The 14,116-nt window shown below is 44.7% G+C and overlaps 1 protein-coding gene across 4 annotated transcripts in view; it reads left to right on the top strand.

The window, feature by feature from the left end:
* The first annotated feature begins 347 nt into the window (after nucleotides 1–347).
* Nucleotides 348–14,116, top strand: part of PRKCZ (protein kinase C zeta) — a 97,688-nt gene continuing 83,919 nt past the window's right edge. The window contains exons 1-5 of one of the 4 annotated variants that reach the window (XM_048518866.1): nucleotides 348–568; nucleotides 2,431–2,550; nucleotides 3,906–4,114; nucleotides 9,321–9,442; nucleotides 13,187–13,276. In XM_048518866.1, the coding sequence (XP_048374823.1) occupies nucleotides 4,044–4,114; nucleotides 9,321–9,442; nucleotides 13,187–13,276 (283 nt within the window). In that variant the 5' untranslated portion in view covers nucleotides 348–568; nucleotides 2,431–2,550; nucleotides 3,906–4,043. Of the gene's footprint in view, nucleotides 569–1,240; nucleotides 1,281–2,430; nucleotides 2,551–3,905; nucleotides 4,115–9,320; nucleotides 9,443–13,186; nucleotides 13,277–14,116 lie in introns of those variants that run through there. The other 3 variants (XM_048518863.1, XM_048518865.1, XM_048518864.1) reach the window with 3 other exon arrangements.

Below are 14,116 nucleotides of genomic sequence, written 5' to 3'. Positions count from 1 at the left end.
ACTCTCCTCCTTCCCTCATCCGCCCCTCCAGGCAGTGCTAGCCCCACCCCTTTTCGGCAGGTACCGAGATGCCTGCGGGCGATTGGTCAAGTGCCTGTCCTTGTCCCCTCTGGGGATTGGCTCCAGGTGAGGGCGGGGTCCGCTGCGGAGCCTGGGGGTGATTGGTCGGCAGGTGCGGGCTGGACGGCGATCTGATTGGCTCTCGGCGTGAGGGGTGTCTGGGGTCCGCCATGTTGGCGGCGATGGCGCTGCTGGCGGGTGGAGGGCGCTGAGGCGAGCGGGGGTGGGGGAGCATCGCGGGAGCGCGCGCGGCCAGGCTTCCTTAGGAGGAGGCGCGGTCCCAACGCGGGAGGGGTCAGAGAGAGGGAGGAGCGCCTCTTAGGTGTCACTGCAGGAAGGAAGGAAGGGGCGGGTGGAGGATTGTGACCCTCCTTCCCTGCTCTCTTCCTCTTCCTCATAACTTTGCCTCCGAAGTTGGAACAAACTTCCACGGGTGTGGAGAGCAGAGCGAGCCTTTGCTGCCAGGGAGGGGGAAAAAAGAGACGCTCTCCTTGGCTTGCTCTTTAAAGTACGTTTATTTGGGGGGAGGGGGGAGTCATTTCAGGGGGGCAGAGAAAGTCTAGGCATTGAGGAGGCTAGTTTGAGTGTAGGGGGAGCCAGTTCTTCTGATTGTAAGATGGAGAGAGTCTTTAAGTTTGCTTCCAGGACTTGCTCCTTCTTCAGTTCCCCTTCCCCAGAAATTGGTTTATAGTGGTGTGGGTGGTGTGGGGTTGGGGGGGGTCGTAAAAATAGGGATGGATTGGGGAAGGGGAATCAAGGGAGGGGGGGTTGGTCAGAGGAAGGTGACTAGTCCCTGAAATATGATAGCTTTTTAGCACAGGTGTGTGTGCGTGTGTGTGTGTGTGTGTGTGTGAGAGAGAGAGAGAAACGGTTTCAGGAGGAAAAGTGGACACATTATTTTTTGAAACTTGCTTGAATTCACAGGGAAGTAGTGGTTGTGACTCTTGCTATCTGAAGACTGCCTGAAAATAACTTTCTTCTGTTTTTCTTCCACTTCCCGGACAAACAGTTTTTCCAAGCAGTTTGTTTGTTAATGGTGTTGTTTGTAAATAGTACACTTTGTGTATGGATGCTGGAGGAGCAATGAAGAAATGGGAGAGGGATTCTTTGGAGGCCAGTTGGGGGAGTGAGTGGGTGGGAGTTTGATGCTTTGTCAAGGAGTTCCCAGACTTTTTCCTTGGCGGAAGCTGCTCCTAATTAGATTAACTTCACAGCAGTGGGTAAGGCACTGAAAAAAACAAATTGAGGGTTATGGTAGTTTAGTTGCAGTGCAGTCATGATTTTAACAATTTTTGTGTTGCTGGTATCTAATAAGTTATTGTAGGGTTTTTTTTAAATCCAGCTGTTTTGTCAGAACTTGTCTCCCAAAATGGTTCATGATTATTCAGAGTTCAGTATCCAGCGCTAGTGGACATACCAAGTGCCATTGTAATGATACAAAGTTGGGGAATTGGGAAAATGAGCACTTATGGGAAAGAAATTGCATATGGATGGGTAATATTAGTATGGGTTAGAAGACTGGTTTTTGCCGGGGCAGGGTAGAATGAAGGAGTACAGTATGCTTGTGTCAGAGGAAGCTCCACTCCCCAAAATACGTTTAAGGTGAAGGTGTAAGGAATAGGAATGTCAAAAGAGGGTGGGCAATTGAGTGAAATTGGCAGTGATTGACTAAGGAACGTTGTAGCTGTATTTGGTAGAAGGAGAAGCATTTTTAAGGTTATCCATCTCAGTGTGCATTAGAGAGAGTACAGATCAGGGTATGTTAGCAAAAGAATTGGACTGCCCAGTGGTGGCGAACCTTTGGCACTCCAGATGTTAAGAACTACAATTCCCATCAGCCCCTTCCAGCATGGCCAATTGGCCATGGTGATCCAGTTGGCCATGCTGGAAGGAGCTGATGGGAATTGTAGTCCATAACATCTGGAGTGCCAAAGGTTCGCCACCATGGACCTAGGGGAAATGGAAGGATCTGTATTTGACTGGTAAAACCCTGGAAGAAGGCAACATTTTTGAGATGGTAGTAGAATTCCCAAACTGGATTCAAACCTTGTGATTGAAGAAGGCCTTCGTGGTGTATATTTATAGGGAGCCCTTTTACTGTTATGCTTTATCAACATCTTCACAGTTCCAACACGCAATTTGATGAGTCCCTGTTAGAGTAGTTTGAAGAGTCACTGTCAGAGTAGCAGTGATAAAAAATGAAGTCTTATTTTGTTGAAACCTATGGGTTTCTCGTTTTCCTAGCTTTGTTGCAAGACCATTTAAAAATTCTTGTCTTTCTTTGTGGCTCTGGTTTACAACATGGCAGAAACAATCAAAATGTACATTTCCCCCCCACTTGGCTACTAAATATGCTTTTTATTTTTGCAGTGTCTGGAGAACTATGCCCAACAAGTTGTGTTTTCCTGGGTGAAGAAATCTATAGCTTCCCAGAATGCTTTCTGACAGAGCAGAGATAATTTCTTGACTTTGTTTTCTTTTATCTGAAAGGTGAATTCATACCCCTTTTAAAAACATGATGACACCCTGTCAAACAAACTGTATATCACGTCTTATGAAAGGGAGGGAAGAAAATTGGCGTCGCTGTGGTTCTGATTTAGTTTTATGAGCATTAATGTTTTGCCTGACCCTGGTCTGTAGCAGGCAAACTTTAACTTAAATGCTGTAGGAAAAGTTTAAAATCTCTTATGCACCTGGCCAAATTTTGTGGCCATCTTCAGAGACCCTGCTTCAGGTGGCCCTGTCTTCTGAGGTTAGTCAGATACTAACCCGGGAGAGGGTCTCCTTGGTCATGGCACCAATATTCTGGAGCTTTTTCCTTAGTGAGATTTGTCTGATTTCTACTGTTTCTATCTTCCACTGGCAGGTAAAGACTTTTTGTTTGGTATGTCATCAGTAATTCCTCCTCGCTAAATAATGTTTAATTGTCTTGTAGGAAATGAAACTGTTTGGAATGTATTTTAGCTCTTTTAATTGTTCTAGTGATGTAGGCTGGGCAGGGAACTGATTTTAATGGCACAGTGGAAAGCCAGTGTGGCATAGTGGTTAAGAACGGTGAACTCGATAATCTGGAGAACTGGGTTTGATTCCCCACTCCTTCACTTGAGCAGCGGACTCTTATCTGGTGAACTGGATTTGTTTCCCCTCTCCTGCATGTGAAGCCTGTTGGGTGATCCTGAGCTAGTCACAGTTCTCTCTGAACTCTCTTATCCCCACCAACCTCACAAGGTTCTGTAGTGGGGGAAGGGAAGGAGTTTGTAAGCCTGTTTGAAACTCCTTATAGGAGAGAAAGGCGGATACAAATCCAAACTCCTCTTCTTCTGTATCAGTTGTGTTTTAAAATGTTAGCTGCCTTGATGGTTCTTGTAAAGGCAGAAAGGCGGGATAAACATTGTGTGAATAAGTAAAATCAATAAAAGTGCTGCCTTCATGAAAACAATGGAAGTTGTGGAGAGGGGGAGAGATTTGTTGAGTAATCTTGGCTAAGTCCTTCTCCAGGAGGTGTGCAAAAACTATTCTTCTTGAGCAGGGGAACAAGCCGACACATTTATTCCAGAACAGAACAACGTATACTTGGGTGTGTTTTTCAAGGAACATTTCCGCTTATACATAGTAGACAATTTAAGAAGCTTTCGTGAAACATTAGCCATCCTATAACAAGATAATGAGGTCACAGTACTGGAAAAACATGAACGCGAATTTCCCCATTCATTAGTTCAGCCTCTTGTTTCTCTGCTGATGTTTGCACCGGTTTAGTGCAGTAGTTGAATCTCTCCCCAGTTCTGGTTTTTTTTCCTTCTGAGGGTTTATACGCTGGTGTTTTTCTTTTCATATTGTTCGTGCAGGGGGATGGAGAAGAAAAAACCTGAGGCTCCGACTTATCGATTCCAGCTCCTTATGGTGACTCGTATCTTCTGAGTGATTTGGGCAACAGGCCGGTGAACCTGCTGCTCACCTTACGGTTTGTTCGCTGCTGAAGTACCATGCCGAGCAGGATGGGATCAAAAATGAATCCGGAGAGAGATGTCGTCCGAGTGAAGACTCACTATAACGGGTAAGTTGTGTATTAAGACTCTTATGCTCTACATTTTACTTATTGTTTCAAACTGTTTGTTTAAACCGTGTTTGCTCTGCCATGCATTTTATTCTGCCTCTGAATGTACTTTTTATTCCTTCCCCAAGTCTGTAAAATTGGCACTTGGGAGGAAATGCCAACATCAATATCTTAATGTTCTGAATGAAGCCAGTTTGGGAAAAGAAACATGGGTATTCAATATTTAAGGAGGTCAAGATGAGGAAGACGCTGACGATGGAAGTTATTTTCAACCAAGTGCTTGTAGGGTAAGAAAGGCTGAATGGGTAGGCAGAATAGCCCAGTGCAATATAAGCTTGGATTTGAGTGAGCCTAACCTAATGGATTATGTTTCTGCTTTGGACAGCCCATACAGCTCAGTTTACCATTCAGCCTTGAAAATCCAAACTTTCGTCCCTTGGCTTTAAATGAAAGTGCTGCCAATATGGCCCAAAACACTTCTGCTTATTGTATCGGGATCTCTATTGGTGTAAAGACAGAGAAGGATAGTAGTTTCTCTTCGCATTGAGGTTACTGTTGGTACACTCCATCTCATGCCTAAGTAAGAGCTGGGCAGAGGAGTACCTGTGGGGGTGTGGTGAGGGCGTTCCGGGGCGGGGCAGGGGTGGACGACACACCAATGCACCGGGCGCTTTTCCACCTTGCTACCCCTCTGGAGCTGGGCAAATGTACACCTTCATGACTTACAACATAAGGAGAGCTAGTGTGATGTAGTGGCAGTCAGAAAGATCTGTAGTCCAGGAAGTTGCTGATTCAAGTCTACTCCGCTCAGCAGAGGAACTTGGACCTCACCACCAAGTTTCTCCACACACCATTTGCTCAGAGTGGCCTACAGCACCTGAAATTCCCAGGTGGTTTCCCAGCCACCCCTCCCCCTCTGAAGTTGGTGAGTAATGCTATCTTAGCTTACAGTAACATGGTAAGGATTAAAGGCACACTGTGGGGAGAAAGTTCAGGGGCACACTCATTGAAAACACTGCCCCATAACCCACTTGAAAGAACTTATCGTGGGAAATATCTTTGGGCCGTTCAGATTTGTAAGCCTTTAAAGCATTAGTCCACTAAATAAGTTCGCTTGGCCATATGTTAAAACTGAGCAAGTGTGTGATCTTCAGTTTCTAAAGCATGGGAGTAGCCAGAGGTTCATCAGACAAAACAAAAATGAAAAAACTCTGCCGGTGGAAGGTGAACTGCAACATAATCAAGAACAAAAGCAGCAGCAGGCCAGAGGATATGTTGCATGTGTCTATTCTCAGATTGAACAAGGCTAATTTTTAGTTCACCAGAAGTGAATTGTAAAAAAATGTTTTTCTTACAGCTGTGTGTTCAGCCGCTTTTATTGTTGCTGGAGACATGCGTTTTAAAGTGGACATAGGTTTTTAAAAGGTTCGCTCAGGTCTATCAAGTTGCTTGGTCATTCTAACAATCCAGTGAAACTAGTTATTCTTGGTAGGAAAAGGGTAAATCTGTCATCTAGTTTAGGGTTCCCTAAGTACTCGGCTTTGATTTATTGATTGTACATAAAAGATTGTATAAAATGCGGTATGACAAGATGCTGGTGCGTACAGCCGCTTTGTCTTTCAGTATGATTAGATGTGTCAGACTGCAGGGAAACACCGATGTCAAACAACTGCTAAATTAGTGTCAAGAACTTCAGGAAGTTGCTAAATAATTTAAAGCGTCTGCCTGATGGTACAACACACCTTTTGGTGTAATGATTAAACAAATAGCTGGTTAATATAAGCATGGGGAAGTTATAAAGTTCACCACAGGTAACGTGCAATGTGGCATCCAGGGAGTGCAAATATTTGCGTATCTTGGGCGTGGCGGTGCTTAAAGCAACATAAACGATTGTTCTGAACGGCAGAAGTATCGGCCATGTTTGTGAACTCTTCTTTGCGTAAAGGATTCCTTGCCGATTTGCATGGATGATGTGCAGTTCTTTGCGTTCTTAGTTGAAGCCGGTTGGCTGAATTAATCAGGAATGTGAGAAATGCTGTTGCTATGTGCTTAAATGTTATATTTCATGAGAGAGTTGGTCTTAAAGCTTGGGTGAAGACCTGGATTTTTCAAGAGGGGTGAAAGGTCAGCTAAAGTTTCTAGTCTATTACCAGGAGACAGATAAGTCATGATGGTGTCACAGAATTTAGCTGCCTTCAGTCTGTGGAAAAGCAAGGTCTCTCTTTTTAGAACGCATCCGCTGTCAGATAGTTTGGAAGGTTATCTGTAACTGTCACCAGTGGGTACCCAATGATGTTCACGGATCGGTCACTATGCTTTTTTGCTTGTCCCTTCCACCACCCAGACATTTTGTTTACCACCTAGAACTGTAGTTCCTCCTTGGCCTTTCAGTTTCATTGGTTGCCGCATCTCATTTTTTACCCCCAAGAGCAATGACTGGCACATGCAGAACAATGGAGTTTCGCAGGGCCTGGAAAATGGAGTTGTTCGCCCAAATTTGTCACTGAGGCCTGACCTAATGTTACCATCTGTCCCCTATGGTTGTGTATCACCTCTCTGCGAATGGACGACTCCGAAGTGGTTCTCCTACATTTGCAAATGTTAATTAGATTCTAATTTAACTGAATTTACTGAAATTTTAGCTAGTGGGATTAGTCACTACAGTCAGTTTTAAATTGTGGGTTGTCTCCTCTGAGTCAGTTTTTATTGTGTTTATTCGTATTGGAAATCGCCCCGAGCCAATGTGGGAGAGACGATCAAGAAATCTGATAAATAAATAAACCTGACACTCAAATGTAATTCCTTGGCACACAGGTGTTAAACTCGCAGCCCTCCAGATGTTAATGAACTACAATTCCCATCAGCACTTGCCAGTATAGCCAATGGTCATGTTGGGAGGGGCTGGCGGGAATTGAAGATCATGAACATCTGGGCCACGAGTTTGACACCCCTGCCTTAGCAGAAATCACAACACATAAAGCTGCCTTATACTGAACCATTGGTCCTTCAAGATCAGTCTTGTCCAATCGGACTGCCAGTGGTTCTCCAGGGCCTCGGGGAGAGGTCTTTTAGATCACCCACTGGCTGACCTTTGGACCGGAGATTCTGGGGATTGAACCTGGGACCTTTCACATGCCAAGCAGATGCTGTGCCACTGAGCCATGGCCCCTCCCCAGAAGAAAAGATGGAATTCATTGTAGAAGTTTCCCATCCTATGCTGTCAAATTGCTGGTGTTTACTAGTGACATGATTGTAGTCTAGGGCAGGGGTCTGCAACCTGCGGCTCTCCAGATGTTCATGAACTACAATTCCCATCGGCCCCTGTCAGCACGGCCAATAGTTCATGAACATCTGGAGAGCCTCAGGTTGCAGACCTCTGGTCTAGGGTAACTTATTACTTACTGTCGTGATCTAGTAATTCCTAAGATGTGACTCAATCCCTCCTGGCATTTATTGATGGCAATTTTTGTTTTGCCTATAGCCTGCATGTAAACGTCAACGCTGTTCTTTTACTGGTGAATAAAGTACGTGCGAACTGTGAAAATAAAGAAAATCCCATCAGTTCAGCAGTCCAGTAGAAGTCTGTGGGATAACTTGACTGTCCCTCATTCCTTAGCATTTGTACTTTGGATTCTTGTTAACTTCATAATGCCACGGTTTGTGGTTTATCCTACCCATGACAGCAAGTATTATTATTAGCACTTTTGGGGGGAGGTCAGATTCAAATTTATTGCAGTCATAAACCAGTACAAAATTTACAAAAGTTTCACAAACTGAAATGAAAAGTGGGTTTCCTGATGATAGTATCCCATTGACAGTAAAATAATCTTATTCGTGATAAAATTCATTTCTGGTTATTCCCCTACATAAGGACATAAGAAAGAGCCTGCTGGAACAGACCAGAGTCCATCTAGTCCAGCACTCTGCTACTTGAAGTGGCCCACCGGATACCTTTGGGAGCTCACATGCAGAATGTGAAAGCAATGGCCTGCTGCTGCTGCTCCTGAGAACCTGGTCTGCTGAGGCAAGAATTCAGCCTAGTACAGGGGTAGGGAACCTGCGGCTCTCCAGATGTTCAGGAACTACAATTCCCATCAGCCCCTACCAGCATGGCCAATTGGCCATGCTGACAGAGGCTGATGGGAATTGTAGTTCCTGAAATCTGGAGAGCTGCAGGTTCCCTACCCCTGGCCTAGTACTTCCACACTTGATGGCCAAACTTGTATATTTAGCAGCTTTGTAGGACAGCTCCTTATTCCTTTTCCAAAATAATTTTCTTTAGTTTAGCAGGTCTTTGCATATCTGTAAAAATCTAACAACATGGGAAGTAGCAAATCTTGGCAAATTTGATTATACTGTTCAGATGTCTCTATATTTCCATCCTGCCAGCTACATATCCGTTTCCAAATTGGAAGCTTTTTATATTTTTCCTCTAACCGTGCCAATTGTCAGAGCATTGTGTCTTATTAATGTAAATGCTCTCCTGCATTCTGAATTACTTATGCCAAATAGATAAGCCATCAGTGAGAGCCTGTTGATGATGGACTCCAAACAATGGATTTTTGATTCTGTTTCGGTCGTGTTGTCTTTCCACCTCGGGTTTCTCTTCACATCATATAAATCTTTTTTTTTTGGGGGGGGGGTGGATCTTGACATTCACTTGGGAAGCTTGCAGCCCCTTCTAAGACTTCAGGCTCCCAGGATGCTTCCTGGCAGTGCGGGGAGGCTTCGCAAGTGTAAAAACCTCTGTCAAGAAGCCCCAATGGGTTTAGCACAGGGGTAGGGAACCTGCGGCTCTCCAGATGTTCAGGAACTACAATTCCCATCAGCCAATTGGCCATGCTGGTAGGGGCTGATGGGAATTGTAGTTCCTGAACATCTGGAGAGCCGCAGGTTCCCTACCCCTGGTTTAGCAGACTGACGCCCCCCAAAAGGATAGTGCAAGTCTGAAACCACAGCAGCCGGTGTGATGTGCCAAATGGCTGGGAGGGAACTGACTAATGGTGGCATGCCAGCGTTTTTGCCCCTCTGCTGGAGCAAGTGCTGCGGGAAGGGCAGGTCTGCCGGTGTGGGCGCTCTTATGGGCATGTTTGTCCCCCTCCCCCTGATGGGACTCTGAGCCTCCGAGGGTCCGTCTTTGTGAAAGCAGTGTGGGCTAAAGAGAGTGCACGCAGCTACTGACTTCTGGGGTTTTAATTTCTTTCAGGGATATCCTCATTACAAATCTGGGTGCATCCATGAACTATGATGAACTCTGTGACGAAGTGAGAGAGATGTGCCATCTGCAGCAGGCACAGCCAATTACGCTTAAATGGATTGACAATGAAGGTATGTTCGTCAAGTGCAGATATGGGGGGGGGGGGGTTTTCCAGTATTTGCCTCAGGTGTGTTGTGTAACACAATAAACTAGATGTGATAGAAACACTGAATAGGTAGCTTTTAATTTGGGCTAATCAAAATATATATTTTTTAAAAATTACTTAATAAATACCAAGGGAATGTGACCTTATTTCAAGTGGAACTTTTGCATGAATGTCATCCGGGTAATCAGCATGTCAGTTGTCAGCATGGTGTAGTAGTTAAGAGCAAGTGTATTCTAATCTGTAGAACCGGGTTTGATTCCCTGCTCCTCCACCTGAGGCTTATCTGATGAACCAGATGTGTTTCCATACTCCTGCATTCCTGCTCGGTGATCTCGGGCTAGTCACAGTTCTTCGGAACTCTCAGCCCCACCTGCCTCACAAGGTGTCTATTGTGGGGAGAGGAAGGGAAAGGAGCTTGTAAGCCACCTTGAGTCTCCTTACAGGAGAGAAAGGTGGGGTATAAATCCAAATTCTTCTTCTCCTTAGAAGTTCAGATTTGTTGGCTTAGTGGTGTCCTCTAATTCTGATTGATGTGTGAAGCACATTATAAATATTGTGTGCATCTACCTTCTTAGTGTTATCCCTGTGAATGCAAGAAACACTATTAAATCATAGCAGAACCCTATTTCATCTCTACCTTGTACATGCAAGGGTCTCTGATTTTTCCATAATACTCTAATATAGTGTCTTTATTTGTGGGTAGGGAGCAGGGAGTTACATTGGGCCCTGCACGGGCATCTTTCCAGGAAGCCTGCCGTCAACTTTCCTCACATGTCACCAAGAATGCGTTTTTAAAAGCTCCACCAATTTATGTGGGTTTTCGCATAGTTTACCATTTGGCAATAACCGGCAGACAGTGGAGACGGATCATATAATTATGATGTGCCTTTCTTAATTTGAACAAGGGCGTATACTGCTCAACAGATAAAACTTCTCTAGTCTCTTTTTACCTGCTCCTCACAGCCTTTTGTAAACAAGCCTCATAATACCCTTGTTTGGCTGGGAATTTAGAATAATTTTATGGGAAGGTAAGTAAACACAGATGCGCAAGGCCTCAGTTAAATTAGCTGTTATGGTAGCTGCTGAAAACAGGTCTTTCTGAATTCCGATAGACAAGCCCTACCGACTGGGCTTTGGATACTGAGAGAACTGGAAGCCTTCCAAATTCTGTGTCACAGCCCTGTGTCTGCTTGTTTTGTTCTTGCTCTCAAGATAACGCTTCAGCCACGGCGGGGACTGGATACGCCGTTGTCAGGCGTGTGATCTGTCTGTGCAAGACACGTGCGATGAGAATTTTCACATCTTTTTCTTATTAGTAAACCTTTTCCAGGCACCGAGAATATGATTAAGTGATGAAATATTTGGACTGCTGCCTTGACTAGATCAGGTAGTACAGGTGTAAAGAATGCTCTTGAACATTTTCTATAGACTGGTGTGAAAGCTACCCCAAATGTCTGAGCCAGTGAAAGCACCAAAGGGGCTCTTATTTGTATGATTGTATGGTCAATCACTGCACTATTCACCTGGGAGGTTAATCCTGTGCGCGATTCAGCAGCTCTGTGCTTGACTTCTTCCTTTTAAATGGCATTTTGAAAGCTGGCAGGATTAACATTGGCGACACTGTTCTGTTTGGTTTTTGTTGGGTATTCTGAGAGTGCATGGGAAGATGCAGAGTGAAGCACGCTTTACATAAACTTAAATGCTTTAGGGTTGGTGGGGGTGTCATTCTTCTTTAAGAGAGCTAAGACGAAAGGTCTGAAGAAGCAATTTTGATGTTACTTCTGCAAGGTCACAGGTAATTGCCATTCGAAACCTAACTCTTTCCCGGAAAAGAAGAAAGAGGCATTTTTTTTTTTGCTTTCATGCCTCTCTTACATCAAAGAGCTGTGTACTCCAGGGATATACCACTTGACATTTCATCCAGTCTTCAGCGTAGTAAAGGGAGAAGTGCTAGAAACTTCACCTTGTTACCATTGTATCCTTTGGTTTATCTTTGAGAAAAAAACTTATCTAGCTACTCACAGGATGGATTAGGGCAGGGCTGGGCAAACTGTAGATAGCAATCGACCGTATCACACTGGGTTGGGTCCAAATTTCGTGACTTAGTAGTCATAGGGAGTCCTCATTCATTGCCTAGTGTTTCTTGTCTTAAACATAGCTCTTGGGGCAAGCCTACTCTTCTCCTCCCTTCCTGTTTTCCAATTTCCTGTTTTCCCTTGCAAGGGCTGACCCCCACAGCTAAGTCAAGGGCTGACTCCCATAGCAGTCTAGCAGCTCTCTCTTTTTGGCCAGACTACAACCATTTCTCTCTAAAGTCAAATAAGAACGCCAACGTAAATTGCTGAGTGAAAACGGCCACATGACCATCCCTTGTGTGTTGGCCTCCATCTTCTGCCTCTGTAGGTTGGTAGTATTCGTTGGCTGTCTATGACTAGGTCTTTTCGTACAAAGCTTTTGGTGTTGGAATCTCAGATGTGAAATATGTGCCTATAGAGGCAGGTACCCCCTATATGCCCTGACCCGAATGGTCCAGGCTAGCCCAATCTCATCAGATCCCAGAGGCTATGCAGGGTCAGCCCTGGTTAGTACTTGGCTGGGAAAGCACCAAGGAAGCACAGGATTGCTATGCAGAGGCAGGTAATGGCAAACCACTTCTATTGGTCTCTTGACTTTAAAACCCCACCGGGTCACTTTAATTCAGCTGTGACTTAACGGCACTTTCTGCCCCTGTCCCCATTATATGGCTTGCATATGCAGCACGCAGGTGTGATTGGCTCCTGCCTCACAGAGGGTACCATCTTGTAGCCGTGTCCAGCTGGTGGATCCCCCAAGCAAAAATGTGGACCCTTCAAACACTAAGTCTGCCTGCTGTAGCTTAGGGCAAGTAACCCTCTCTCCCCTAATTGTACGCGTGCCACCTTGTAGGCAGGAATAACAGCATGATGTTATAAGAAAACAGTGTAGGGCACTGTGTTGCTTTTCAGATAGGTATTTGAGCTACTTGACAAACTCGCTTTTAAGACCAGAATCAAGAGGTGAGAAATGAATTAGGCCGTCCTCCTCTGAAAATATCCATCTTCGGCTGACAGTCCTGTCACTTTTCTCGAGATCTCCGACTTTACAGTGTGTCTTTATGGGGGTGGGGGAGCACAAGAAACGAGATTTCCTTAGCATGCAAGCATTTGAGACGTTTCATATCGCTTCAATGTTCTCCCAGCGCTTGGACCTCTTCATCATGACATCCCTCCAAATATTTAAACGTGGCTGTCATGTCGCCCCTGAACCTTCCTTTCTCCAGACTAAGCCTGCTCAGCTCCCTAGGTCTCTCCTCATAGAGTTTGACATCCAAACCCTTAATCATTTTGGTCACCCTTCTCTGGACCAGTTCCAGCTTGGCAATATCCTTCTTGAATTGTGGTGCCCAGAACTGGACAGAGTATTCCAGGTGAGGTCTGACCAGTGCTGAATAGTGTGGTACTGTCTGTCCCTCGATCTACACTAAAGAAGGCTTTTTGTCTTCCCCTTTCAAGCCCAACTTTTGTCTCACTACTGGTTCTCTTTGAACCAGTGACACTCTGACCTCTAAGACTTCTGATTTTCTTAAGAATGTGAGTTTTGACTGTGGCATTTAGGCTGGATGGCACAATTTTGACAGCTCAAAACCACAGCTGGTTCTGTTCTCAATTTCTCTTTATTCTTTTGTTGTCAGGTGACCCGTGTACCATTTCATCTCAGATGGAACTGGAAGAAGCATTCCGCTTGTACAGCCAGCAGAGAGATGAAGGGCTCATTATTCACGGCAAGTGTGTTGTCTGAAGATCCCTTAACTGTCATGAGGAATGCAGTGTTAGCAACTTTCTGATAACTAGGTCTTGAGCTGGAAAAAAACCAGAATCCTGTGGCACCCTCAAGACTTAAATGTATTGTGCCACAAGCTTCTGTCGGCCAGAATTGACTGCCATAGGTATGACATAGTAACCTGGGTGGGTGTGTATGTAGATATGTATACCCTGGATACTGGGAGAAGACAGGAGGGATGTCTTTGGAGAGTGACACTAGAAGGCCAAACAACAAAAGACGTTAGAGACAGCACAAATGAGAATGAAATGTGGTCAAAAATATAAAACATCTATGCAGAATTATGCAGAATTCAAATTAGCAGGTTTTTGTCTAATAACTTGTTACTAAAAGTGGTGACTGGCAGAAGCTGGAGGCAGAAAGTCAGGCTTCACACTGCGTTTGTTTCAGCTGTCTTTTAGAACTGATGATATAACATGGGAGGGCTGTTGGTAAAAGCTTTCTCTGTGGCTTCATTGCTGTATGTTCCTCTGTTTTCCATTCTTACATTTTTGTACTGGCTCTGTGTTGCTTTTGTATAGACATCAGATTTTTCAAAATCCGCTTTGTTGGAATGTGGTATCAGACCGGTGGATTTATGTCTGGATTGGGTGGAAGGAAGAGAAGAGATGGGGAAGAAGCATGTACTAGACTAGAGCCATTCACAAGACTGCTTTACATGATGCGAAACTGTCCCATCCTCTCATTTAGCCAATCACCTTTGCTCATTTTCTGTCATCTGCTTGGTTTGGATTTTCCATCCTTTGGTTTCTCCATTTTGCACCATTCCCAGGAAAATACT

The sequence above is a fragment of the Sphaerodactylus townsendi genome, linkage group LG16, assembly GCF_021028975.2.
Source record: "Sphaerodactylus townsendi isolate TG3544 linkage group LG16, MPM_Stown_v2.3, whole genome shotgun sequence".
Taxonomy (NCBI): Eukaryota; Metazoa; Chordata; class Lepidosauria; order Squamata; family Sphaerodactylidae; genus Sphaerodactylus; species Sphaerodactylus townsendi.
This window is presented reverse-complemented; position numbering and strand designations above follow the sequence as displayed.